This window comes from Phocoena phocoena, chromosome 1 (genome assembly GCF_963924675.1).
Source record: "Phocoena phocoena chromosome 1, mPhoPho1.1, whole genome shotgun sequence".
NCBI classification, from domain to species: domain Eukaryota; kingdom Metazoa; phylum Chordata; class Mammalia; order Artiodactyla; family Phocoenidae; genus Phocoena; species Phocoena phocoena.
The window spans coordinates 11,064,587-11,092,343 of NC_089219.1; the positions used below are offsets into that span (position 1 = coordinate 11,064,587).

Genomic DNA, 27,757 nt, shown 5'->3' on the forward strand with positions numbered 1-27,757 from the left:
CCCCCCCCCCCCGCCGCCTCGCTACCGCCGCGGATCAGGCTGGAGGCGCCGCTGTCATTCCTGCGCCGGAGGAGCCGGCGCTGCCGGTGCCTAGGGGTCGGGGCTCGGGGGAGCCGGGCCGCGGGGGACCCAACAGGTAGAGCCGGGGGTGCCCGGCCGCGCGCCCCCAGCGCATCATGCAGCTCTTTGTCACCTCTCTCGCCCCCAGGCCAAAATCCTGAGCATGATGGAAGACAATAAGCAGCTCGCGCTCCGCATCGATGGGGCGGTCCAGTCGGCCAGCCAGGAGATGACCAACCTGCGAGCCGAACTCACGGCCACCAACCGGAGACTGGCGGAACTGAGCGGCGGCGGCGGCGGCCCCGGCCCGGGCCCGGGAGCAGCGGCCAGCGCATCGGCGGCGGCGGACTCGGCGGCGGCGAACATGGAGAACCACCAGCACAGCGCGCAAGGTAGGGATCGTACGGCGGCCGGGGCGGAGGAGAGGCGAGAGAGCAGGACCCGGACCCGGAGGGGGCCGGGGACTCGGTGCCCCCACGGCCGCGGCGAAACCGCCTTGCATTGTGGCTTGTAACCCTTTCCGCCCGGCGGTGGCCGGCGCTGCTCCCCTGCTGGGAGTTGCAGGCTGCTGTCATTAACGAAAACCCGGGTGCACGCTGCGCCCGGGTTCACACGGTCACGCCTGTCCTGGCCAGCGCGAGCGAGGCGCAGCCGGCGCGTCCCTACCGGTAGCAGAAAGTGCCCTTCAGATGGCACACAGCCCCCAGCTCCTTGGGCAAACTTTTCATGCCCGGGCCTTTGCCCTCACCCGCGGCAGGGGTGAATGCCACAGCTCCCCCCAGTTCCGGAGGCTCCTTCCTTTGGAATGACTCCCGGAGAGGGAGCTCCAGACTCTGCAGCCGCGCTCGGGGTAGAGGATTGGACTGGTTTGCACTTTTCTCCACGGATGCCAAATCCCTTGTCTCGATTGCATCTGGACTTTATTTTCTCCCCATTTGAGATCGCGCAGGCAGTGGAATATATCGATGCAACAGTAGATGCTGTGCTCAGCAGGGAGTTTAAATTTCCAGCAAATATAAACACTGTGAGCACTTTCCGGGGGGGGGGTGGGGGAAATCTTAGACCTCAAAGGCTGAGTGATGGGCTCCTGGCGAAATGAACGCTTAGATGGTGGATTTCCAGGTAGCCGCCGCTTGAAGGGACTCTTTGCAGTTAGGAGGAGGGAAAAAAAGGACAGTCTGTGTTGACATTGACAGTGATGAAGCTCTGAAACCCTCATGCGTGGGTTAAAGGTGGAGGAAGCATCCCCCCCCGAAAAAGAAAAAAAATACTGTTTGGTTTCTGTGAATTAAAAAGTAAAAGGGTAGGCTGGATTTTCAGGATGTCTTTTCTGTTTTTGCCTAATTGCCCTTTAAGAAACGTTGTCACCGGTTGTTAATGTCATTTGATTGTAAGCTAAACAGCTGAAATCCAGAATATGACAGAAGAAATATCCAGTCCAGGAGGGCCACTTGTGTAAATATGTCACGTGATGAGGTACCAAAGGCTCAGTGGCTTCGAAAGATTTTCTAGTTTTGTTATTATATCAAAGGCTTCTCCTGAGTGTTGAGAGAGAGAGTCTGTTTTCATATTAATGCCTTCTCTCCATCAGCTTCTGTTTCCTCTTTACCTTGCTGGGGTAGGTATGCTTTTTTTTTTTTTTTTTTTGCTGTGAGACGTTAAGCCTGAACATTAGCAGTGTACGTTCAATTCCAAGTCAGATCTTAACTTGGTACTCCAGGAGTCCGTCAAGAGTCTTGGGGCAGTAATTTGGTACCAGAGTAGCGTGACGTTATGGTGGGAAGGTGTTGTGAGCCTGGTGCTTGCTGCACAGTTTTCAAGGTGGGTATCCGGTTATTCTATCGTTTATCCCTTGTTATGTCATTGTGTGTGGAAGATGCTCTCTGCTGGCACCTGGGCAAAAAAGGGAAGTCAGACTGCATGGTCATGCTTTACTTTTTATAGGCAGGGACTCTTTCAACCTTAAAGAAATAGCGCAAAACTGGCATTTTGCTGAGAATCAAAAGCCATGGTATGGGGGACTGAACAATGCTAGTTCATTTCCCACCATCCGCCCCTTTCTCAGCGGAGGAAAAGTTAAGTGGCTTTTATCTGAGTCCTGGGTCTAGTTGCCGTCTGAGCATGCTAAGGAGAGGTCGGTGCCGCAATGATCTACACATTCAACTTGGAAATTGTGATACTTGGCTGATGGTTAAATTGTTGTAGTGGAGCAACAGGGGACTGTTCCCTTTTTGTTTTTTCCTACAAAAATGCACAAGGCTGTGGAAATAGAAAAATGGCTTTTGGATTTCTTGATATCCCTAAAAACACACAAAACCAGCAGCTTCCTCATATTCTTAGAAACATGCCTGCCCAGGCCAGGGGCTGTCTGTGGGTGGTTGGATGAAGGATGGTTTTGATTTTTCCTCTGTGTACCATTGGTATTTTTCAAAACCTTTACTAGGGGGAGTTTAATGATTTGATAATCAGAAAATAAAATGTTGAAGATTTTAACTCAGCTTAATGGTTGGCCACCTATCCCTCTAAATTGATGTCAATTTAAACTGATGTGATGGTTGAAAAGAAAACAAGACCCCCATATAAATCCAGTGGGGCATCATTTACGTATCTATGGCAACAGTTCCTCAATACAGTACTTTTCACATTATTTAGCCTCTGTGAGTGTTTTGGGTTTTGTTTTTATTTTGTTTTGTTTTGTTTTGTGTTCTCATGACATGTGGCAGCGTTCTGCTGGAACCGAAACCTGCAGAGGTGGTCTGGTAGTTTCTTTTGCTAGTGCTTTCGTATTCCTAAAGGAAAGCACCGGGCTCTCTCAAGTTAATTTCAAAGTGTGGTTCATTGGCTTTCTCACGCTTCTTTGTCATATGCCTCCAGGAAGGCTCACAGAAGCTCAGTTCCTGGGGGTTCCTAATTCTTCCGAATTAGTCTTCTGTTTTTATTTTGTCTGTGTTGGTGCAAGTCAATGGGCTCAAACCCTATGAGCGTTTAGTGTTATTGAGTTATCACTTTTCAAATCAAGGTTTTGAATGAAATGAGTATCTTTCAAAATGCAACTGTGTAAGTCATCTTTTAACTAAAGGACATTATGCACATATTAAGTGCGTGCTAATTTCCTTTTAATAATATTAGCCCAAATGGTTACAGGGAAGAGTCACCTTTTGCTCTCCCTGCTGAGAAACTGTTAGATCCATCTTCAGATTTTTGTGTTAAAAATTTTTTTATTAATAAACTAAAGAAGCTCATCAATCCACCAGTGGACGTTTTGTTCCAGTGAGGATATCTGACAGTAGGTAAGTTGATGAAGAAAACTTGGGTTTTCCTAGAGAGTTAATGGAGTGTGTCATTTAAACAAAATATTAACTTGGTTGGTACCCTCTGTGAGCTGGCATGGTTGCTACGTAACAGAGTCTAGAAAGTGAACTGCTGAAAATCTGGGCTTTCGGCACTTTGCAGGATCTTCTTTCAGAATCTGTGTTGAAAGAAACGCTTGGCAGCCAGCCCATCTCCTCTCTCCCTGCTTCAAGTGAGTCGGATAATCCCTAATGAGGATGCTGGCATGCGGAGCATAGGGCATCCGCGCAGGGTGGCACGTCTCAAGGCTCCAGAGCTGCCTCTTAGGTTGGTGGGGTCACAACTGCCTTTGACAGGTGGACAGAAGGAGCCTTGGAAAGAACAGAGCCAAGCAGTTGTTCCAATTTGTCTTGTTGTTGGTAGCCAGAGAACGGATTTGTTTAAAGTCACATTTCTAAGCTGTTTTCCTCGGCGTAACATCTCTGGGAAATGTGTTTAAAATGCTTGCTATTCTTTGAGGGGAAAATATAGCAGTTTGTTTCTCTGAAAATGTTTTATCTGATGAATGGCTAATATTAGATTCAATTGGTTGCTTTGCTATGCATAGAATAAAACAATTAAGTTCCATTGTACCCAATTCAAATAGGTGTTTAACCGTATATAACATAAAATACCTATGCCCAGTAGGATGTATACCTACTGCCAATATTTTTGTGGTTTGTTTTTTTAAGGAAATAATTGTATTTATATGCCTATGTAAGTGGAAATGCTCATAGCATCTTTCTTGGGTGTTGAGGACTTAACTGTTTACTGCATCTGTTAGATGGGGATGGGGAAAAGTGTCATTTTCTTACACCTTTGTAAATTTCCATAAATAGATGCAAGTTTTATTTTATTTTTCTCCCCAGGCATTAAAATAGGCTGTTACTTCAGGTCTGATGGCTCTTATCTAGCATTACTATAACACTGGAAACTCTTCGGTGAAGTATAAATTACCTTGGGACTGAATTGAATGTGTGAGTAGTCTGCAGAGATGCTAGACACTGTTGCTTTTCAAAATCAAAGAATCCCCTTTGGGGATCCCCTTTGGCATCCCCTTCCCAATTTGTTCTGCCTCTACATACTCTTGTTTTCCCAAGCAGACGTTTATCTTTTTTGAGAAGAGGATTTTCACGTGGCAGAGAGGATGGAACAAAATGTGGCGGAATCTCGGGGGCCCTTTTGTTAGCTCACCTGTAAGTTACAGAGCTCGTCCAGTACCTATGGCTTGGTTTTCCAGCCGTATCAATGGGCTGAAAGAGGCTTGTCTGTCTTTTCCTAATCTGGTAGGCTGTCATGAGGCGGACTTCACAATTCTTCCTGAAAATCACCATGCATGGTCACAAAGAGAATAGGTACAGATCAGCACAGCCCGGTTGAAATTAGTTATTGATTGACTGTGATTTATTGTGTTTCCATTGTCTTTGGAAAATGCCCTTAAGTCAAGTTTATGGTTCTGGTTAATTTCACACTCCCAGCATTTCAGGATTTACTGAGGTTTTTCAAAACTTCTTTGATGCTAAGTTTGAGCCAATCTGATTTTTATGATAGGAGCCTAGTCACACATCCTCCCGGCATAAGACAAGGCATGTTCTCCCCATGCCTTTACCCCCTCTGCTCCCCAAGACGGCTGGCACTTTTGAGGAATCCTGTAGCTTATAATTTGTGACTTCCTGGCTGCCAGTGAGCTTCTAGCAGATGGCCTTGGCAGGTGGGGGGTGCTCGTTGAAACACTGCCTGCTCACCATGCAAGTCATATGGGGCCCAGAAGGTCAAGCCTGGGTCCCGGCCATATTCATTGCATATTTCATTTATATTTATTTCTGAGTTACATAGCTAAGGAAAGTGAAATCAGCATGAATTTCTCAGTTCTTTTCAGACCTTTTCCAGTATTGGTCTGTGTGAGCATTAGTGCTTGGCTTCTCACCCCCTGCCATCCGTCAGGCAAGAATGGAACTCGTTCTGCCTGCTGAGGCCAGGGAACGGGTTTTTAAGTGATCTTGTAAATGAAAATTAGTCCATACTGTTTGGGCTGGATATTAGGGTGAGTAACACATGGGATGACAAGGGATGCCACCAACAGCAGTCATTGCAATGTCCTAGTCATCAGAAATGCAGGCAAAGAGGGTTCAGGCAGAATCCTTTAGGAAAAGACAGCTTCCCTGAAGCCAAGAGGGTGACCGTCCATTGCCGCGGATTGTACCTGAAAATTCCAGGGCAGGTAAGCGTCCCACTGGCTCATGTCACCATCCTCAAGGTCCCCTGCCAGGCCCATCTTGACTGTGGAGAAGCTGGAGGGAGACCAGGCAAAGGAATCTCTTCTTCTTTCCCATGTGGTTGGATGAGACCAGAACATTCTTGCTTGTTTGATGCAACGTCAGATCTCGGTGGCAGACTCCAGGCTGTGCTCTGTGGGCATTCTTGCTTCCCCCTTGAAATCCTGAGCTGCTAGAAACATGGAAGAAGCTGAATGTAGTTTTAATGCGTTTGGCGGCTTCTGTGTGATGGGATATCATTGGTTCTCGATTTGTTTTAGTGTCTTTGTTGACTTGGCCTTGCTGGACCTTTGGGTCAGACTTCTGAAAAGCCCCTGTCCCCTTCACCCTCCAATGAATTGAGACCCTCGCACGAGAGCTCGTATGGAGCTTGTAACAGGCAGGTCTACCAGCAAAGCGCCCCCCCCCCCCCCCCCCCCCCCCCCCCCCCGCCAAGGCCTCTGCCCCTTCTGTGATGGGCAGTCAGGCTGGGAGGATGGAGAGAAATGGGAGGAGGGGCTGCCCGCCCAGCTCCTACCCCTTCTCTTCTCTTCCACCAGAGCAAGTGCTGGAGTGAAGGGATGGAAAGGCCTTCCATTCCCAAGATTGTCTCAGCTCTGCAGATTGTTTGAAGTGACGTAAATCATTAAGAGCAAAGTGCCCTCTAAAGGAAGGTGGGTCCGGAGCTAATAGTTTACACTCACCTTGGGCACTTCATTATGGTCCTCGGAGCTCACCTCTTGGGGGTTCTGGAACCATCCTGATACCATGTAATTTTCTTTTCAGTGAAGGTGAATAGTGTAATGTAGGACTAAATTAGAACTAGTTTCAGTGCTTTGTCAAACTTTTCAATAAATAATAACAATAAGGACTTCCAACGTGTCACGTATCTTCCCGAGTGCTTAACATGAATAATTGTATCTGGAGCCCGATGAAGTGACAACTGTTGTGCCCATTTTTGAAAAGAGGAAACTGACTGGGACCCCGAGAGGTTAGGTCACCTGTCTGCCATGACATAGTAATGACAACGACGGTGACGATGACAGCAAGCTTTGACGTAGTCTTGCTTGGAGCTAGGTGCTGTTCTAAGCGCTTCTCTGAATCAATGCATTTAATTTTTGTAATGACTTATGAGGCAGGTACCATTGTACCCATTCTACGTATGAGAAAACCGAGGCACGAAAAGGATCTATTACTTGCCAGAGGGCCATTAAGCGACCAAGCTCTGGCTCCGGAGTCCGTGCTCTTACTCATCTCACTTTGATGCCCAGCGTCACTCGGCTGGTAGTGACTGATCCAGGAATTCAAACCCACCGAGGCTCTCTGCTCTTTAAACCTGTATTGTCTCCTAAATCAGAAGTATCTTTCGGTTTGTTCATTACGAAGGTTGACGGAGCTGTAGGCTTGTCTCCATTCTTAATTAATGTTTTCCTAAACTGATGGTAATTTCTGGGTCCTTATACGAAATCATAGGGAAGCAGGAATCCCTCTCCCTTAGGTGTGAGGTTAACTGACAAAGAGGGAATTGGGTCCTGCTTACAAGGTTAGCAACCCAAGGGTCACTTGTCCCCGATGAAAAGAACCATATTGATCCTGACGTTGGGGCCTCCTACTTCTCAGACTTCGAATGCATTCTCTCTTGGGAAGGATGATTCCAGGCAAAGCTGGTACCCTGCGGTCCTATTATTCTCCCTCCTGCCCATATCTTCCCCTTTTCTGAGTTCTCTCCCAGTGGCCTCGGTGGCCCCCAGTGGCCCAAGACCATGCCCAACAAAGGACGTATAACTACTCACAGATTCCTTTACACTAGGATTTCCCAGTCTTGGCATTGTTGTCATTTGCAGGATACTTCTTTGTTGGGGGGGGTGGACATCGTGTCCATTGTAGGATGTTTAGCAGCGTCCCTGTCCTCTGCCCACTAGATGCCAGTAGAACCTTCCACACCCCAGTTGTAACAACCAAAAATGTCTCCAGATGTTTCCAGATGTCCATTGGGAGGCCACATCATCCCTGGCTGAGAACCACTTTGTATGCCGGGCATTAGAGGAGACCCCAGTTGTGAGTCTTAGGATGGCGGCTCTGTGAGAGCAGAGAGTTTCATCTGTTTGTTTTCTGCTCCATTCACAGCACCTAGAACAGTACCTGGCACATAGCAAGGGCCCAGTAAATAGTTGTTGATCGACTGAATGAATGAACGAATCCATGATTTTTAAATTACAGTGTGCGGAATTCGGTCGACTTGTCATGTTTTACATGAAGGTCATTGGTTTAATGATAGATGGTTTTAATTGTGTTTATTTGCCATATGTCAACACTGTTCTAAACCCTTTCCCTATATTATCTCAATTAATCCTTTTAACTGCCTTCTCAGGTGAGTACTGGGTTTGCCACCTTACAGATGAGAAAATTGAGGCCCAGAAAGGTTATGTGACTTGCCCAGGGTCACCAAGCTAGCAAGTAGCAGAGCCAGGATATAAACCCAAGTAAATGTGCCTCCAGAGACTGCCTGTTGTCCCAGCCAGGATGCTGTACAGCTTTGCATAGTTTTTCCCATTCCTGCCCAAGAAATCATTTTTGTTCTAAAGCTGGTGTTGTGGCAATTATAGTTAGGATTTGCATGTCAGACACTAAGTCATTCATCATAAATCCTCAGAGCTCCACTGTACGAAAGATGCTTTGTCACTGCCGGAGAGTCTGTAGCCAGGAAGGATTGGTGCGTGGCCAGAGGTAAGAGGGCAGTTCAGTGGCTGAACCATGTTCAAATGTGAGAATCTCCCTTCTCTCTGCCTCGCTGCTGGGCTTCAGCTGGAGGGAGTCACATAGAGGACTGAAATTTTCAAGGAAAGGGGACAGTGGCCCCCAGAGCTTCTTAGCAGGGGGTTGACTCATTTTTAGGAAAAGGGATGTTCCGGGATCAGAACTGGGGGGCTGCAGAGACTTTGAAGATAATCCAAGAGGATAGTGATAGCAATAGTCAGCATCTGTTGAGGCTTTTTTTTTTTCTGGACTTTCCCAGACCCTGTGGGGTGTAATTGATGACATTTTCTCATCTGACTTCCTATCACAGCGAGTTAGATAATGTTCTCACCTCCATTCTACAAATGAAGAAACTGAGGCTTAGAAAGGTTTAGTTGCTTTTCCAAGATCTAGACAGTGGTCTTCTGCTGGATTGGCACACAGGTTCACCTGACCCTGGAGCCCGCCTGCTTCACCACAGCAAGAATATTGAGGACTACCCTAGTGGCACAGTAGTTAAGAATCTGCCTGCCAATGCAGGGGACACGGGTTCAATCCCCAGTCCAGGAAGATGCCAGATGCCGCAGAGCAACTAAGCCCACGCACCGCAACTACTGAGCCCATGTGCCACAACTGCTGAAGCCCGTGCACTCTAGGGCCCGCGTGCTGCAACTGCTGAGCCCACGTGCTGCAACTGCTGAAGCTCGTGTGCCTAGAGCCCATGCTCCACAACAAGAGAAGCCACCGCAAATTGAGATATTGTGCCAGGCAGCACAAAGACATGCCAGGAGGATGGCTTTGTCTTTTTGCTTCCAGACCAACCCTCCCACTCCCCTTCTTTTTTTCTTTTCTTCCTTTCCTCCTTTCTTCTCTCTGTCTCCATCTAGCTTGAGAGATTGAGCACATAGATTCAGGGACCACAGATTTAATAAGATATGGAGCAAGTTATCTTGGAGCTCTTAGGCTAGTAGGGGTGACTGACATGGAAGTATAATTACATTTTCTAATGAAGGTCTAGACAGGTGTAATGGGAAAATAGGTGATGAAGTGACAAACACAGAAGCCTTCACAGATGTACATGACAGTGGCAATATGTAAGAAAAGCATGCTGGGAAAATACATTAACTTCTCTACTAAGGGTAAACTGCCCATGGGAGATTATTAGGGTGCAACTTTGGGGGTAGGCTGGGATCGGGTACTGCAGAGAATAGCTGCTGGCTTGGACCTTCTCCCTCAAAGAGCATTTCTTAAGGAGAAAGAAGATGTGGATGATATAGGGTTTAGATCTTGAATGATAGTTGGGTTTTCTTCTCCAGAGAGAACAAGAAAAGATATGAATTTCAATGCAGGTATAGCTCTGCATCTTTCAAAATAAACTCACCCCTTATATATATTATCTTCCTGGCCAAGGCTGGCGCTTCTTGTCAGCTGCAACAAATGAATTAGTTCATTTTCCTTGATTAACTTGAATTTTTTTGAAACCATCGAGGATGGTGTCTTTAATTCAGTAAGTGCAACTTGGAACACAGTGGGATTTATGTCACCCTTTCCCCCTCATTCTTGCCATTTGAAATTCTGTGCTCACCATTTCCTGACGATGGCGAGGTATGAAGTTTAGAAATTTGATACTGACCCTGGAGAGTGCAGCTGCGGCACCATAGAGCTTGATGAATGATGGCTGGGGAGAACTGACCTGTGATTATATGTATACTGATTATCTTAATTAATGCATTCATCAAGTAGATTGCTTTTCCTGTTCCTACAAGGTTTACCACGTGAAGCAAGAAAAAACTGGGAATATTTCTCGACACAGCTTTAGATTTGGGAGTTAACAGAAAGGCAAGGCCTGGCTGCCATTTTGTAGAGACAGTTAGCCCGTTAGCTAGCAGACGTGCTCGGATTGCTCTGTTCACAATTTGACATGGTACCAGGCAGCCCTGCAAGGAGGCATGTTCAAGTCTTAATGGAAGTCCTCTGGAGAAGGATCATTATTTCTGGTCAGATTTTCTACAGTGTGGGTGAATATCATGGACCAATAGACTAGAACCTTGTTAAAACTCAGCTGGTCAATTCATGGGTTGGTTCCACCATGGGATAACTCAAAACCCACCCTTGAACACTTTCAGTGTTATCACCTTGCCTCTAAAGCAAAAGCTTGGTCTAGCATCCTCATGCTAGACCATGAGGATGGATGGATGGATGGATGGACGGAGGGATGGATGGATGGATGGATGGATGGTCTAGCATCCATCTAGCAAAAGCCAATGCTCAGAATCCTTTTTCCAGGGTTCTGCTGCTTTTATCCACTCTTCTTTCCTTTGCACCCAGGAGGCACTAGGGAAGCACTAGAGCATATCACTACCCAGATCTTTGTAGATCTTTGCAGATCTTTGCGGTATACAGAGACTTGCACAGGCATTGTCTCTGTGGATCCTACCAACTGGCGCATAGGATGGAATTGAAGTAGACACAGCAATCTATTTCTCAAATAAGGAAGCTGAGGGACAGTGATTTAAACGGATTTGTTCAAGATTGTTGAGCTTGTCATTGAACCAAATTCTCCTCTCTTTCTCCCACTGCAAGATCCCACCGTGACTGCACAATGGTGGCAGAGGGCTGCCCTGGAACTTACGATTGGGTGAGATCTGACCTTGCCTTGGCCAAGCCCTCTTGAGCGTGGGCCACCCTGTCTTGTAAGACCTGGATGGTGACACCGTCACCCCAAGCCTGTGCTCTCACACTCTGAGCTCCCATGTCCAACGTCTACCCATGGTGAAGGGACAGTCCAGTTTTACAGATTTAATCTTATTTTTTACACTACATTCTTTCATCCTCTCCGTGGGGTTTTCAGTCATTTGACCTCTCTTTCAATGACCTATCTTATTCATGCCCGAACGTAGCGTTTCTCTTCTTCTGGCCTCCCTTAAAAGCAGTTAGAGACCTGTAAACCAGAGCAGGTTTGCACCCGGGGAACTTCCTGATTGTCTTATGGAATCTGGGAATGACTTTCGTACGGAGGACAATTTTTTCCACCCGACACCATCGTCGTTTAGGATTTTTGAATATGGGAAGCACGTCTGTGAGGGGACCTATGGTCTTAGCACGTGGATGTGCGTGTACTCTCTGAGTGTCGGGGGCAGGATGTAGCCATCACAGTAAATCTGCCTAATTTCTCTCTCTTCACTGTCCTTTCAGGGAGACACTTTGGAACCTTTAGGATCTCTCTTATCAGAGTCTTTGAGTTAACATCCATCCAAAACATGTTGGTTTCAATTGTCCACCTAAACTGTTGGCTGTGCAGGCACACGTTCTCAGCGCTGCTGTGGCTGTAACTGCCTATATAGTTGGTGGACCTCCTGCTGCTCCAAGCTCACCTCTAGACCTTGAACTCAGATCAGTGGAATCGCATCCACAGACTGAAGTCCAACAGTGTGGCAGAAAACTCAGGGAAAATCAGAATGGGGTCTTTTGCTGTGCACCCAAGGAGAGTGGAAAGGAAGTATCAACCCGGAGGCCCCTGCAGCAGACAACCCGCTGTAGTTAACTGACACCTAAGCAGCTAATCTATCGGCTGGGACTCTGATCTCTGTTTCACTTCAGTGTGACGAGGAACAGTCGCTAGAGGCTTCCCAAACCTCTGATAGCAAAATAGAAATAATACACATTTGGAATGCATTTGAAGATCTATTTATAATAGGCTCCAGAAGAGCAGAAAGTATTTTTAAGGATCAAAATGTTTGCTTGTAGAACCTCTACAGTGTGACAACCAAAAAAGTCTTTAGACCTGGCCCAGTGTTTTTGAGTTTTAGATTGGTATTAGCATTAAACATTTCGGATTCCCGCCACTGACAATAGATATTATAGCTGCACGTGGAGATGAAAGAAAGTGCTTCTTGATTCAGTTGGGAGTTCACTTCAGTGCTTGCTCCTGTGGCTTGAATGATGGAGCTAGTGTAGGAGTTGGCAAACTTTTTCTGCCAAGGGCCAGATAGTAAATATTATAGGCTTTGGGGACCATAGGATATCTGTCATAATTCCTCGACTCTGCTGCTGTAATGTGAAAGCAGCCGTAGACAATAGGTAAATGAATGGGCGTGGTTGTGTTCCAATAAAACTTGATTTACAGAAACAGGCACTCCTTGGACTAGAGTTTGCCAGCCCCTGAACTTGCAGTTCTCTTGCATTTGCCTTCTGACCCATTTCTATCCCTCACCTTTACAGTGCTCAGCATACAGAAGGAGCTTAATAATGATTGATTAAGCTAGTGAATTAGATGTGAGCAATAAAACCACCAGATTACCGTGTTAAAGGAGCAGAAACAAGAAGTTAATTACTAGGGGTGTAATGGTTAATGGACAAGAGAAAGAGACATTTGTTGGCAGCTTCATGGTCTGAGGTGAAGTCATTTGTGATTAGTCATCATTACAGACCCCGAGCTGTGAAGGGACAGAGAATCACCAGTAGCAGTGAGATACAGAGCAAGACACTTGGCATCTAAGCCTCAATTTCCTTATTTAGGAAATGAGGAGGTCATTTCCATCTTCAAGATAATATAGCAGATACATGGGTTTAAGGGAGTGAAACAGATCCGATCCAGATCCTGGCGATATGACTTGGGTTGTGGGACATTACAGCTCTCAGTTTCCTCCTCTGTAACGAGGCCGATAATCCCTCCTTTCTAGAGTGATTAGGATGGTTTAGTGCAGGGTTTCTCAACCTCAGCACTGTTGACATTCTGGGCCAGAAAATTCTTTGCGTGCATTGTAAAATGTTTAGCAGCACCCCTGGTCTACACCACTAGATGCTCGTAGCACCCCTGTAACGTGACAACCAAAAATGTCTTTAGACATTGCCCAGTGTTTTTTCCTGGGGGGAAAATTACTGCCTGGGTTAATGGACTAACACATAGTGTGCCTGGCACAAAGCTTGATGGACTTTGGGATTCAATAGATAGAACTCTTCATTATTAATAGCATAGTATATTATTGAACTCTGAATTCTCCCACCTTGGAATGAAATTCTCTTTATTTCTCCAGCTGATTTCTGTCCCCCATAGGCAAGATTGGACAGGCAAGATTGGATCCCCCCCACATCCCAGGTCTTTCTCCTGATATCTTTGTGTTGCTTAGAGGCCTTTCTCCTGGGAGGAGCCAGACTTCTTATTATGCCCTGCCGAGTATGCTTTCCAGCCCTTTAAACACACATGTACCTAGACTTGTATTTGAGGTTACGGTCAGAATCCGTAAATGGTCATATGAGAAATCATACAGATGTCTGCAACAAGAATGGACAGGGAGGGTAAGGACCGAAAAGCTTAACTCGCAAAGGCTGGCAGGCTGAGGTAGTAGGCGGTATTCAGATGAAACAGATAATAAGGTACCCAAACTGGTACCAACAAAATGATCACTTCCCTCGTGAGTATGTACACACTTCTAACATTAGCCAGGAGCCAGTTTTCAATGGTTTAACCTTTAGCCAAGATGGCTATTCCAGCATTGGTTTACATCCGGATTTAATGTTCTGCCATCCATATTTTTACATATATTCTTTTTAATGATGGAGAGCGAGAGACAGAGAGAGAGATAGAGAGAGAGATTTTCAGTGAATTCTGTCCCTTACATATTAGCAGTTGTGTTTTCTATCTGTTTCTCTGGGGAAATACATAAATGCAAAAGAATGCATTGAATTCAGTGACATCCTTAAGCGGCTGCTGCTTCTGCATCTACATATACTTGAAAGACAATGGCACATACGTGCAATAAGAATGCTTCATTCTGTCCACCGGCAGCACATTGGAGACATGTGGATTTTGGACTTCCTCTAAGTCGCTCTCTCTGGCCACCCAGAGTCTCTGTGGCCCACAGCTTGGGACTGCGGCTACAGAATGCATCTACCTGGACGTGTGTGTTCAGCCCTGTGCAGTGCGGTTCTCAGCAATGCCATGTGCAGTTAGGTGCTCCATAAGTGCCTTGGAAACGTACGGCTACTGCCCCAGGCCTTGAGTCTTCTGATTTTAAGGGATTCTTCTGTTCCTCAAACTCAACTCTGCCTCGCTGTGACACAATCAGATAAATCTATGATTTGGACCCTTGGCTTTAAGAAAACCCTTCTTTATTTAGGCAGAAATTTCTATGGTGACTTCCTGGTATGGATATTGGAAAGCGCCGGTTATAGTCAGAATAACAAAACTGGCCCTAAACTAGATTTCGGGCGATATGATTTGACTGGCCAACTGCCACCGCTAACCATCATCACCCTGCCCCATCTCCGGCTAACTCCTAAAACCCCTCAAGCACGTGATCCATCATCTCATTTTCTATTTATGCCAGCACCAGATAATGGCCTAATCTCTCCAGTAGCATACAGATTTATTAGAGAAGATGGCATTTACAAAATCATTTCACTGTTCCACTGCAAACACCCTAAGCTAATAGGCACCTTCTTACTCTAAACCTTCCTTTTAGCCATGGTTTATTACCTGCAATTAAAATCAACTGGAAGACCCAGTGAATGGTTTTCATTTCTTTTCTTTTGTGCTTGGTTAATATTTAGCTGGTGGGGGCTTCCCGGGTGGCGCAGTGGTTGAGAGTCCACCTGCCGATGCGTGTTCGTGCCCCGGTCTGGGAAGATCCTACGTGCCGCGGAGCGGCTGGGCCCGTGAGCCGTGGCCGCTGAGCCTGCGCGTCCAGAGCCTGTGCTTCGCAACGGGAGAGGCCGCAATAGTGAGAGGCCCGCGTACCGCAAAAAAAAAAAAAAAATTTAGCTGGTGGGCCACCAGGGACTTAGGCGGGAACATCAGAGAGACGCCAGTTTTGGCTCACAGGAGAGCTGTCCAGAGGGATGCGGTCGTCACCAGGGCCTAGATGACCATCTGCCAGGCGTGTTGGGAAAGCTACTCCCACACTGGGTTTAGAAGTTCGGGAGGAAGAAAATAGGAAGAACACGCAATGTGAGCTTCCCTTTCTTGTGTTTTGCATTCAGACGGGCCGTGGAAGACAAAAGTTTAGCAGTAACAGTATGCTGTCATTTGGGCACAACGCAGAGAAAGTTGAGAAGACAGTAATGACTAGGACAGCGTCTCCCTGGCTTTCACTGTAATGCCTTGTTTGAACAAATTAAGATGCTGACACAGGTAAGTTCAGCGTTTATAGCGTAGGGCAGAAATCTCGAGTCCCTCGCGTGGATGCATATCCTGTTCTCTTAACACGTGTTAGCTGTGTGTGGTGGGCAAGCTGCTCTACAGTCTGGGCCCCACTCTGCCCCCAGGGATAACACTAATCCCGACATCCCATGCTGTGAGATCGCAGGAGAGGGTGTGTTGGAGAGCCGAGCACACCGCCTGGCACTTGCCACGTCCTCCAGAAATGTCGTAAAGGTCGTAAACTGTGCCATAAACGTGCGTACATGTACGGCCTCCCAGCAGGCCCCGGGTGGGTCTAGGCTGTTGTTTGTTTACTCGCTCGGTTAGCCTCCACCAGGTGCATTTTCTGATCGATGAGGCCCGGTCCTTGGCGCTAGGGTGCTAGGATATATCAGGTGCTCACCTTCTGCCGGAAGCTGAAGGAGGAAAGAGCAGAGGGGGAAGGACCCAGCGGGGGACCAAGAGGACTGGATGCTAGCCCTGACTGTACCTGAGACTAAAGAGTGACAAAAAGGAAGCTCCAGCCTCTGTCCCGACTGGCAATGCCAACTGTCTGACCAAAGACCCGGGTCCTGCACTCCCACCTCCACCTCCACAACTTGGGAGAGGTGTCCCAGACGGCCGCTCAGGGGCTGGGACATTGGCTCGGTCAGAATGAGCCCGCTGGATGAGACCTGGCTAAAGGCCATCCCGTTTCTGAACTTCTACACTTGGTGACCTTTAGCAGTGTCGCCAAGTCAATCAGGTCCTCCTTGAAGAATATCTTAGATTGTTTAGTTTGGGGAATATTGTCTTTCCTGGCTTAAGCACAGATGATATAAGCCTGTGACTCTGCCCATTAATGGAAGGGAGGGAGGGAGGGGGGAGGAGGGGAGGGCAAGAGAAGAGAAGAGAAGAGAAGAGAAGAGAAGCACAAGCCAGATGCGCAAATTAAAACACTAAATTTTCTTGGAGTTTATGTGCTTCAAGCAATGTAAATAAAGGTGAGGGCTGGGCCCCTCTGCCCATTAATCAGCCTCAGCCCCAGGCTTACTCTCTGGTTTGTTTGGGCATTTCAGCCCATCACCCACATCTCTTGGCATTTCTGAGATACAAGGGGGAGGCTTCCATCTGCCATCCTGATCGTTCTCCCCTGGGTTTCTTGGAGTGGCGACCTCAGTGTTGCCTTTCGCATGAAATATTACACTCAGGGGTAGGACCAGGGCACTTCAATGCAGGCCGGATACACTTGGGAAGGCTGGTTTTCTGCCCCCGTGGCTTCATTTGCATTTATTTTGCTCCCAACCATTTGTAATATAGTGGTGGGTGTCCATCAAATAGCTATTAACTCTTGAGCCAGCTCCTCAGAGGACTGTTTGAGCTGCCTCTTACAAGTTCAGGGGATAAGATGGCTCATACCTTTGGTCATTCTGTTGGTGTCATGAGCCACCGTGGATGTTAGAACTTCCCGTTTCGTTTCTCTTTAGTCTCTCAAGGACCCTGCAAGACAACAGCCTTGTTTGTATGACTGCATTCCCTCAGCTGGACTCAGATTCCCGAGTTTAACTACCGGTGCCACCACCTCCTAGCATGTCATCTTGTTGGTTCACGTAACATCTATGTAACAGGGCTGATAATAGTTCATACCTTACAGGGTTTTTATATAAAGATTAAGTGGGGGGCTTAATCTGGTGGCGCAGTGGTTGAGAGTCCGCCTGCCGATGCAGGGGACGCGGGTTCGTACCCCGGTCCGGGAAGATCCCGCATGCCGCGGAGCGGCTGGGCCCGTGAGCCATGGCCGCTGAGCCTGCGCGTCCGGAGCCTGTGCTCCGCAACGGGAGAGGCCACAACAGTGAGAGGCCCGCATACCGCAAAAAAAAAAAAAAAAAAAAAATTAAGCGGGTTAATATATGTGAAGCCCTGTGTTAAGTGTTCGGCACACATGTGCTAAGGGTTCCATAAATATCAGCTGTGAGTATTGAAAACTATGGCCCAGAGCCTCCCACTGAAGACCTGTGGTGCCAAAGAGTGACTTCTTTTGAAAGCAACAGCAAAAAATCATTCAAGGAGGGGCTAGTTTCAGTAGGAATCTTGGCATTTCAAATACAAATCCCAGAGTGTATGAAGCCTTAATGTCCTGATTTATTCTGTGGTTTGATCTATGAGGTTTCCCGTTTGGTGGTGGCAGAAGGGACTCCCTGAGTGCCCACTGCTATCTGCGCTCCCCTTACATATGCCCGACCAGAGTCGTATCTCCGACAGCTCGTGCATCCTCCTCCCCGGGAGAGAGAGCCCCGCTGATGCACTCACAAACCCTCAGTTAAATTCTGCATTATTTTTTTCCTCCATTAACTTATAGCTTGCCTACCGATATTTCAAGCTCTCGTTGTGAAGCAAAGAAAAGTCCTTAAGTGCCGAGAGGTGGCCGCTGAGTCCGGCACTGGCTTCCCTGTACTTGGTCGGTTTTACTTGGGCTGCATGATCTGGCTTGTAAGGTGTATAGCCCATGTCCGTGGAAACACACTGGAATACTGCCCCGTGTGTGCTCTATGGCAGGTCCTGTGCTGGGCTCATGGAGCTCGTAAGCTACTGGGGCCGAGGGAGGATGATGGTGACGAAGGGGATAATAATGGCACTAACGTTTACTGGGTGCTTCGGAAGGGCAAGGCACCGTTCTCAAAGCTGTCTATGTATTTCTGTGTTTGACCCTCACATCAAGTATTACTATTAGCCCTCTTTTTACAAACAAGGCGACTGAGGCTCAGAGTGGTTAAGTAATTTGTCCGTGCTCACACGGCAGGTAGAGTTAACATTTGGACGGTGGCCCAGTGACCCCAAAGCCTATATTTTTAACTAGCATGAAGTGCTCCTCTCTGGTGCTCCTCTGTAGTATGAAAGCATATATATTACAGTACACCGTGATGAGTACCATGATAGTCGTACCCGCAAGGTATGTAAAAGTGTCAATAAGGGACACTTTGCCCAGGTGGAAGTGAGGTCTCAGTTGCAGACGTCACAGGAAGCTGTGCTTGAGTTGAGTCCTGAAGGACAAGTGGGTCTTCTCTTGGCACAGAAAGTGTACGAGGGGCTCTGGGCGGGGCTTCCTGCAGGAGTGAAGGTGCGGTGGGGGTGATGCATGACTCGGAGGGGGAGTAGCCACACTCCAGGTCTGGGTGGGATGGAGAAGTAACTAGTGGGAGTTGAGAGAGAATGAGCGTGAGTGTGCGGGTGGAGAGGACAGATCTGGAAGGTTCTTGTAAACCAAGATAAAGAATCTGGATTTTACCCCGTCTACGATGAAAAAGGTATTTTTTTTATTGTGGTAAAATACTCGTAACACAGAATTTAATACTTCAGCCATTTAAAAGTATACAATTTAGTGGTATTAAGTACATTCACAACTTAACCACTATCTGGTTCCAGAACTTTCTAATCAACCTCGAAAAGGTTGTACCATTAAGCAGTCACTCACCTCCCCTCCCCCCCATCCTCATGGCAGACACTTAACTGCTTTCTGACTCTATGGATTTGCTTATTCTGATCTGATCAGCTCCTCAGATCAATTTACTGTAACCCTCACCCTAAGTGTCAGTTTGCCCATTTGTATAATGGTAAGATCTCTGTATATATGCATACATCTATATGTGAACGTATGCTGTCTCCGAAAGTGTGCCATCTGCTTCTCCCTAAATTATAAGCGTAACAGAAAAATTAGATAACTTTGAAATTGTTTGAAGCTCCAAAAATTCTATTTAAATTGAAAGTTTCCTCAGGCGTAAAATGGGGCTGATAAGAGCACCCACTTCTGAGAGTTGCGGAGGTTATTAAATGTGTGCATTCATGGAAGGCACAGATAGCGGTTCGCGGCATAGCAGAAGCAACCAGTGAGTGTCGGTTGTGATCATTACTGTAATTATCATCATTGTTATTATTGGCAAAATATCCCCTTTGCCCGCCCCCGTGTTCCCAGCGGGAAGCTGGGATAGGTTTCCTGGGTCTTGGCCAGTCCATGAGGGAGCCCTGCTGTGTAGACTTTGGGCACGTGTTGTCATAGGAAACTCGTGACTGTGTAACTGCAGAAACTTTCCCTTTCTTTCTACAATACTTACCGAGTCCCTAGTATGGGACATCACTGTGCCGGATGGTGAAGGTGGGCAGTAGTTCGGACCTAGATCCTTATCTGGGATGTTTACAGTCTAGCGTTTATAGCAACAAACAGTGACAAGTCCAGGCTGCTGAGTGGATGGCCTGGAATTGAGTCCTCGCCTCACTGCCTGCTTACTATGTGCCCTGGGCAAGTTATTTGACCTCCCTGGGCCTCAGTTTCCCCATCTGTGAAACAGCACAATACAGTAGAGTCTAGCTCACTTTGAGGTTGGAATGCAATGGTGAATGCAGAGTCACTTGGCAGTGCCTGGTACCTCATAGGCTCTCACCTAATATTTTTTTAAAAGAGGAGAAAACATTATGTGCATCAATTACATAATACGAGTTGGAAAGGGAATTTCTAAGAGAAGTTTTAACATCCTTTAGAAGTTCAAAGGAGAGAGAATATCTCTGGCTAAAGTGGACTGTGAAAATTTGATTGGGGACTTTGTAAAGAAATAATAGTAGCTCTGGTTTTTTAGAGCTTATTATATTCCAAGAATCGTGCGAAGCACCTTTGATTTTTATTATACTTGACTACATACCTACAAACTGGTGTCCTTTGTTGAGGTGGATTACATTTTTAAACCTTCTCAACAATCCTGTGAGGTACTAGTGTGGATTATCCTTGGTTTTTAGATGAGCTAAGGCCTCGCCCAAGGTCACTCAGTATATAAGTGGTGAGGAAAGGAATTGAACTCTGCCCCCCGAGTCCCTACCAGCAGGTCACTTGGAAGCGAACCTCAATTCCATGTGGGTAATCCCTGCCATCAGGAAGATGCTTTGGTGTAGATAATCCACTGAGGGATTCCCACGTTGCGAGGATTTAACTTGAAAGTAGATTTGTATTCTGTGAGTGTACAGCACCACAAATTCAAAAGAAATGGCCCAAGAGGGATGTAGGGTAGCAGGAGCTAGCTGGTTACCTCAATGGGTAAGAGGCTCTGGAATCAAACCATTGTGAGTTCAAGTCCCAGCCTTGCCACTTCCTGTGTGTGACCTTGAGCAAAGTACATAATCTCACTAAGCCTCAGTTTTATCATCTTTAAAATGGAAATAATAATAACACCTATGTTTTGGGGTTGTTGTGAGGATCCTAGGAGATGATACACATGGAAATCTCTCAGGGAACCCCTTGCTAATACTAAACATACTAAACTTCAGTGAAAGGGTCTTCGTCATTGTCGTCAGTGTGCTAGTTCAGTGGCATAGGTGGATCTCCATCACCCCTGCCTGTCCTGAAAGCTGGAGCCATCCTTGCAGCCTTTCTGTATAGGAACTTCCTTGTTGGTCTGGAGGAGGACCACAGAGCAGATGGGCAGTTCCAGGGAGGGTGCTTTGCTGGAGCTTTGACCTCCCAGGGGAGCTGCCGACGGAAAAGACAATTACTAGAGATGGAGGCTGAATCCTTTGTGCACTGGTCTACTGGGGACTGGACCAAGGTCACCCAAGTCACTTGTCTTCTGCTAATTGGGCTAATCAGTGGGCTGGAGGGTGGAAAGAGGGGGGCTACTGCCTGTAGCACCCAGACCCTCGCCGGGGTCTTCAGGGTGACGGTGCTGCAAACGTATTTTTTTTGAAAAATATATGCTGCATTTCACAGATAGATTTCTGTTGCTTCTAAATGCAGAAGGTACATGTGTTTAATCCATGTGTTCATTAGGTAGAGCTCTGACTCTCCTAACTTCTGCTGTGCCTTTAGCCTTCTCTGGTTTGCAGAACAATGGAGTATAAGAAACCACTGGGGCATCCCCTCCCCTAACTACCTCTTAGGATCACAGTGGTTCCCAAAGACCTCTTTGCAGACTGGGCTGTGCAAGTCTGCAAATCCCAAGGAACCTTACAGAGCCCGCTTAGGCAGGGCATAAAGTGTGGGAGCATGGGGACCAGAATCTTCCAACCTCGTCCATTGCAGATGGTCAGCAACCAAGTCAGCACCTCCCCTCCCCGGCATCAGTCAAAGGGGCAATTTTAAAAGAAGGATCTCCTTTGCCTTGTGAGCTTCTTGAGGTCAGAAATGCTTCTGACTTCTTTTGAAACCCGGTGGACATTTAATAAATGTTGACTAATCAAAACTCGCCGAAAGTGAGCCTGCTGAAACTCCATCTTGGGAGGGGGGAGACTGTATTGATATATTTTGATTGGAAAGTATGGGTTTGTTTAATATTAGGCCTCCATGGGCCATTAAAAAAAAACCCACAACGGTGATAAACGGTATCATACTTAGCAAAATAAGGTAACCTTGAGATTTCTTATGCTTCTGTAAAATATTAATTAATACCTGTCAAAATCCCCACTTCCCCTTTAAGCCTTACCTGAAATGAAATTCACATCATGCATTGATCTAGTCATTCTGATTCATCTTGTAATGGAGGCGTTTGGAATCCAACAAACCTGGTTCTAATCCTGACTTTGTTCCTTAAATAGCCGTATGACCTTAGAAAATTTGCTTAACTTCTTTGGATGTCAGTTTTTTAGTATATTTTTTAAATTGCCAAACAAAAAAGAGTTTTGAGGATTCAACAAAAGCCCCATAGACCGTGCATGGCCAAACAGCGTGCGTTTGACAGCTAAGGACTCGGTAAAGAGAGTTCATTCATTTGTTCAGCAAACCTTTATTAAGTCCTTACCGTGTGCTGAACGTGACCTGGTCCCAGTCTGCAAAGGGTTTACACTCTAATGGTGGAGCTTGTGGCTTTGTGGTAATTAATACCGTCAAGTTCAGCCTTTCATTTTTGAGGTACGTTAGTGACTCTAGAGGGGAAGACCTTCTCCTTCCCTTCAGCTCAAGCCTCCCACCTACCCCACCCCACCCCACCCCTGCTCCCACCAGACATTACCCAAAACTTCACCTGAACAAACAGGAACAACATTTAGTCTTTGATGAGGTGATGTCTGGTGTTTTACATTAAATACCACAGGTAAGTTGCCGGTCCCTGCCAGAAAGCAAAACACTACCATTTCTAAGAAACCTGCATGAACCCAGCCTGTGTTCCCTGGAGGGTGCCTCCACCCTCCCACCCTGGAGGATTACCACCCTCAGGTAGTAACCATGGAAGAAATTAGCCGCAGCACCCATGGTGCGATGAGCAATGCTTTATTAGGCCTTCTTTGCTTTCCCCTCGAGCGTGTTTTCTGCATGTGTTGAATTTCTTTAAGCTTCTGTGCACAGTTCAGAGGGTAATACCACTAATTAGACCAACAAGGTAATGTAATGACAGGGTACAAGGCTTCAGCGTACACTAGATTCATCCCTGATTAATAGAGTGGTCCCCCTCCTGTCACGCAGCCTCCCTCCATATTATCCGAGGCTAACGCTCCGTCTGTAATTAAAGCCGGGGAAGAAATTTCACTCTTCTCCAAGAAGTGGAAGATGAACAGTTTAAAAGCAGAGGACCAAACTAATCGCTTAGAGAAGTCAAAGAGATATCCCCAAAAAAGCCCCTAAGAGGCTTGACTTACAATTAGCAGCTAAGAGATTTCCAGTGGTAGTTCATCAATCTTTGTTTAACAAAAAAAACCCCAAAACTTTAAGATTATTTTGACAAGATGGAGCTTTGACTGAAGTTGGGGGAAGCTAAAAGCATTATTTTAAAATGTAATTATGTGACATTTCAATTATCAGCCTCCTTTCCAAAAGTCTCTCAATTCAGCAGACAATTAGTCGATATGAAAGAGGGCGGGAGGTTGACGCCGTTCAGTGTGATTTCTTGCCGGGGACAGACACACTCGCTCTCGTGTACTGTTTCCAGCTAACTTGGAAATGAGAGGGTGTGAGGTGGGGACGGTCATTTGAGCTGGCCAAGGAATCGAGACGTTCTCTCCCTGGCTGCACCCACAGTCATACCTAGACACCTACTGGTTTTTTGTCTTTCAGGGGACCTAAGAGATTCAGAGGCATATTTGATATGTCATAGATTTAGCTCCAGATGCAACTCTCTGAGGACTGACTTGAGCCAGAAGAGCTGGCACAGCGCTTAAAGATTCTTTTCTTGCTGACCGTACCTGGTGGAGCTGAAGAATGAAGGTGCCGGCCAATCAGACTCAGCCCTGCTGGGAGCGTGCAAGCTCCATCAGAGGCCTTTCACTCTGCTCTGTTCCTCTCGCGCTGTCTGTACACGTTCTCCTGAATTAATGACTCTGCACTGTCAATCAAATGGCACCATTATTCAAACTCATCAGGGTTTCGATTCCGACACTTTCGCTAAGTGCTATGCGAGGAAGAAAACGTAAAGCTTCAGCCATTAGCCCGTGAAGCTAGTCATCATCATAACAGCTTGCTTTTGTAGAACAATTAACTTTGCGCTCCAGCAGAAGCGACATTACTGACACAGATTCCTACAACTGCGGGCTGTGCTGTTCGGTATGCCCATTTGGCAGATAAGACAGTGGAGGTCCGGTGGGTCAAGCACGTTTTCCAAGGACGCCAGGGTTCCTGAGCCAGAGCCAGGCTTGCTCTCTCCAGGGCTGCCACCTGGCCGGGGTCTCAGCGTCTCTCCCCGCTGACCCCCCTGCAGCTGTACCTCCAGCCTGTCGTCTTGTCTGCTCTCTCCAAACTGCTGCCCAAGAGGGCCTTCTGAAATGTAAGGCCTCCTGTGTGATTCTGCTTCTGGAAACCCTCTATATGGCTCTCCGTGGCTCCTCAGGTACTGTAGGGCCCGCCCTGCCCCCTTCCCTGTTGTCATTTCTCACCTTTGTCACCGATGGCCTGCCTTCCAGCCACGCCAGCATTCTCCAAGCCTCTCCCAGACTTCTCAAAGCTGTTCATGCTGCTTGAAGTCCTCTTTTCTGTTCTTCACTAAAAAAAAAAGCCCAACTGACCCTGGAGGGCCATTTCCGGGAGGCTTTCCAACCTCTGCCAGAGACTGTGGTCCTACTGTGCGCTCCCATAACACTTCTAGTCTCTTATCGTGACTCTCGGGAAATATAAGTTGAGCGTCTGCTCGATGTTCCGGGTGCTGTTGGAGGCCCTGGGGAGAAAGCAGTGAACAGACAGACGAGCAGGGGAACGAGATAGTAAACATATATGTCTATAGTATGTTGGATGATGCTAAGGGAAATCAGCAGGATAAGGGAGACGGGGAGTGAGGGGGGAAGGGGCTCCTTTAGGTCTGGGTTAGGGAGGGCAGAGAGCAGGGAGGGAAGGCGAAGAGCGAGCCCTGGGGGTGAGCATCTGAGCATTGAACAGGAGAAAGAGCAGATGCAAAGGCCTGTGAGGCTGCAGCCTCTTGGTGTGCTTGAGGTGTGCAAGGAGGCCGATGTAGCTGGAGCTCAGCAAGTAGGAGGGGGTCAGTAAGAGATGGGGTCAGAGGGGAAGCTGGGCCAGAGCATGCAGAGTGGGCGAGAACATAGAGCTAGCGATCTGGGAAGCCTGAGGAGGCATTTCTGCACAGGCAGGCCTGGTGCAATCTGACTCAGGAAGTTAGGCACTCAACCCTCCCTCCCTCCCCTTGTGTTGCTGTTGATGGAATCTGCTCTTTCCTACTGCCCCGTAAGCTCTGTGAAGGCAGGGGTTGGGTCTGATTTGATCGCCGTTGCATCCCTAGGGTTTAGCACATTCCTGCCTCCTAGAGGGTACCTAATAGATATGTGTGAAACGGTTCCCACCCCATCTTGCTTCCCCTGAGACTCCACAGCCATTGACAAAGCAGAGGGTAGTTCGTGTTCCGTGTAGTGTGACCCCCTGCCATAAACAACCACCCAGAAGGAAGCTCTGCACCCAGGCCTGGCATGTGCTGTGCGGGTGCATCCAGGTGCCTTGGGAGCAGGCCGTGCTCAGGGTGCACCGGCGTGTCCTATGCTCATCAGGCCCCTCCTTGGCATTTGGGTTACATGTAAATACAGATGCTGTGTCCGACAGGTGATGACAGGGTGGGCAGGATAGATATGTAACTTTCTCTCTTCCTGTCTCTCTCGAGCTGACTCTGTCGCCCCCTCGTCCACTTGTGAACAAATTTGGGGTCTTCACTGAAGTTATCTTCTCCGCTTGGGATGGGGCACCCCACCTCCACTACTACAGGACATGATAAAGAGCACCTGGCCTCCTGCTTACGCTGCCGAGGGGTTGGATTCGGGGGCAGCTCTGGGTGCCTTGTGCGCGTATGGGTTCTGCGGGTTTGTTTGAAAGGACGACCCTTTGTTGGCGGAGTAATTTTAGTTTTGGTTGGCACCCGAGACAAAGCGGTCTTTGAACTCACCCGCAGCATATAGGCAGCCAGGACTTCTTCAATGAGATTGCAGGGAATTTGCCAAGTCGTTTGGGGCCTGTAAATTAGGCCTTGTTTAAAAATTTAGATAAAGCCCAGTGTGAGGGAGAAATGCTTTCATAACATTAAATGTGAATTACACTGAAAACCCCTTTCAAGTTAAATGGAACTGTTCTCTGGGAGCACAGGGACATGAAATGCTCCAAATGTCAAAAGAGTTTTCATTTATTGTCCCAAGTGAAACGAAGGCATTTTATGTGGTTTAATAGTTCAGATGTACACGTAAATGGAATTCGTTTGGAGAATGCCGGGCCTGTTTCGGAATCTGTTTTCACAAACCTGCCTGATTTCATCTCCGCAGTAACCCTGCAAGGGGTGGGTACCACCAACCCTGTTTCAGAGATGAGAAGAGCCTTTCCCGTCAGCTGCGTTCTTGCCACCGACCTGTCGTGCTTCCATCATTGATCCATAACAAAGCTGGAAGTACTGTCACATCTTAGACGTTCATCTTGAAGGCACCGATCATGGGACCATCTGGAGAGATCTCATGGAAAACCAGTGGACGGTGCTGAGGTTGGCTTCTGTCTGTTTGTCAGTGTCCGACACTGTCAGAAGCATTTCTTCTTTCCCTGAGAGCCTTTTCTGTGCATTGGTTTGCTTTATTCGCAGCTGCTCTCCGTGGCAGCCCCCTCCTCTGTAGGCTTGTCCCTTTGAGGTGCGACTGTATCACTTAACAATGTGCTTAAGCTGCAAAGAACAGAAATCCCAGGGGAGGCTGGCTGAAATGGTGAGGGTCTCCCCTGATTGAAACCTCAGGGGCTGTGTGCACTTCCAGCATGGCCCGACGCCGCAGCCTGGCTGAGGTGGCCCGGCCCCACGCATCTTTGCCTCCGCAGTGCTGACTCTGTCATCCATAGCGGTCTTTTCCCTTCCTGTCCCCAGATGGCTGCCACTGGCTCCGAGGTACCTTACCTCCTTGCTCACACCCAGTGGGTAAGAGCTAACTCTGTCCAGTCTTCGAGCCAAAGTCCCAGACTTAGGTCTGATTGGATCAGTTGGGTCATATGCCTAACTCTGATGCAGTCCCTGAAGCGGACGTGGGGCGGGGGATGAGGGAGAGTCATACGCCGGGATATGCTGTTTACCTAGACCCAAGCCACACGCTGTGGACCCGAAGTTGGCATAAACCCAGTGGCAGGCTGGTAAACGTGTAGCACTTGGCTCTCCAAGAAACAAACAAAAAGTAACAACAACACAACAACAAAAAGAAAAGTGCAGTATTTGCTGATTCCTCTAGAGTAAGTTTTCCTGCCGTGGATGATTGTAAGCAACCAGTGCAACGCCACTCAACATGCAGTGTGGGAACGGAAGCACACAATTGGCTCTCGGGCCAGTACAGCACTGTGACACCTCCCCTAACATTTGTGGACCACAAAGAGTGTAGGATGGATCCTCAAACAAGAAGCAGAGCAAGGGAGGGGCTTCCTTGGTGGCGCAGTGGTTGAGAGTCCACCTGCCGATGCAGGGGACGTGGGTTCGTGCCCCGGTCCGGGAGGATCCCACGTGCCGCGGAGCGGCTGGGCCCGTGGGCCATGGCCGCTGAGCCTGCGCGTCCGGAGCCTGTGCTCCACAACGGGAGAGGCCATAGCAGTGAGAGGCCCGCGTACCGCAAAAAAAGAAAAGCAGAGCAAGGGAAAAGACACAGACGTGGGGCCACTAAAACGAACCGTCCCTAGGATACCCCAGGCTCTCTCCTGATGCTGCGTTCAAACTGGTCCTTCACAGTCCAGCTTTATGCCAACTGCTAGTGGGTGTTTCCTGTCTCTCTGCAACAGTGTGCATAGTAGAGAGAAAAGAACTCAGACTAAAAGTCCAGGGTCAAGCCAGGGCCCTCAGGCAAGTCC

General features: G+C 47.7%; 1 protein-coding gene across 1 annotated transcript in view; it reads left to right on the top strand.

Moving 5' to 3' along the window:
- The first annotated feature begins 223 nt into the window (after positions 1-223).
- KAZN (kazrin, periplakin interacting protein) overlaps positions 224-27,757 on the top strand; it is a 461,225-nt gene continuing 433,691 nt past the window's right edge. Inside the window, exon 1 of the mRNA XM_065875265.1 lies at positions 224-452. Within this exon, the coding sequence (XP_065731337.1) occupies positions 224-452 (229 nt within the window). The remainder of the gene's footprint in view (positions 453-27,757) is intronic.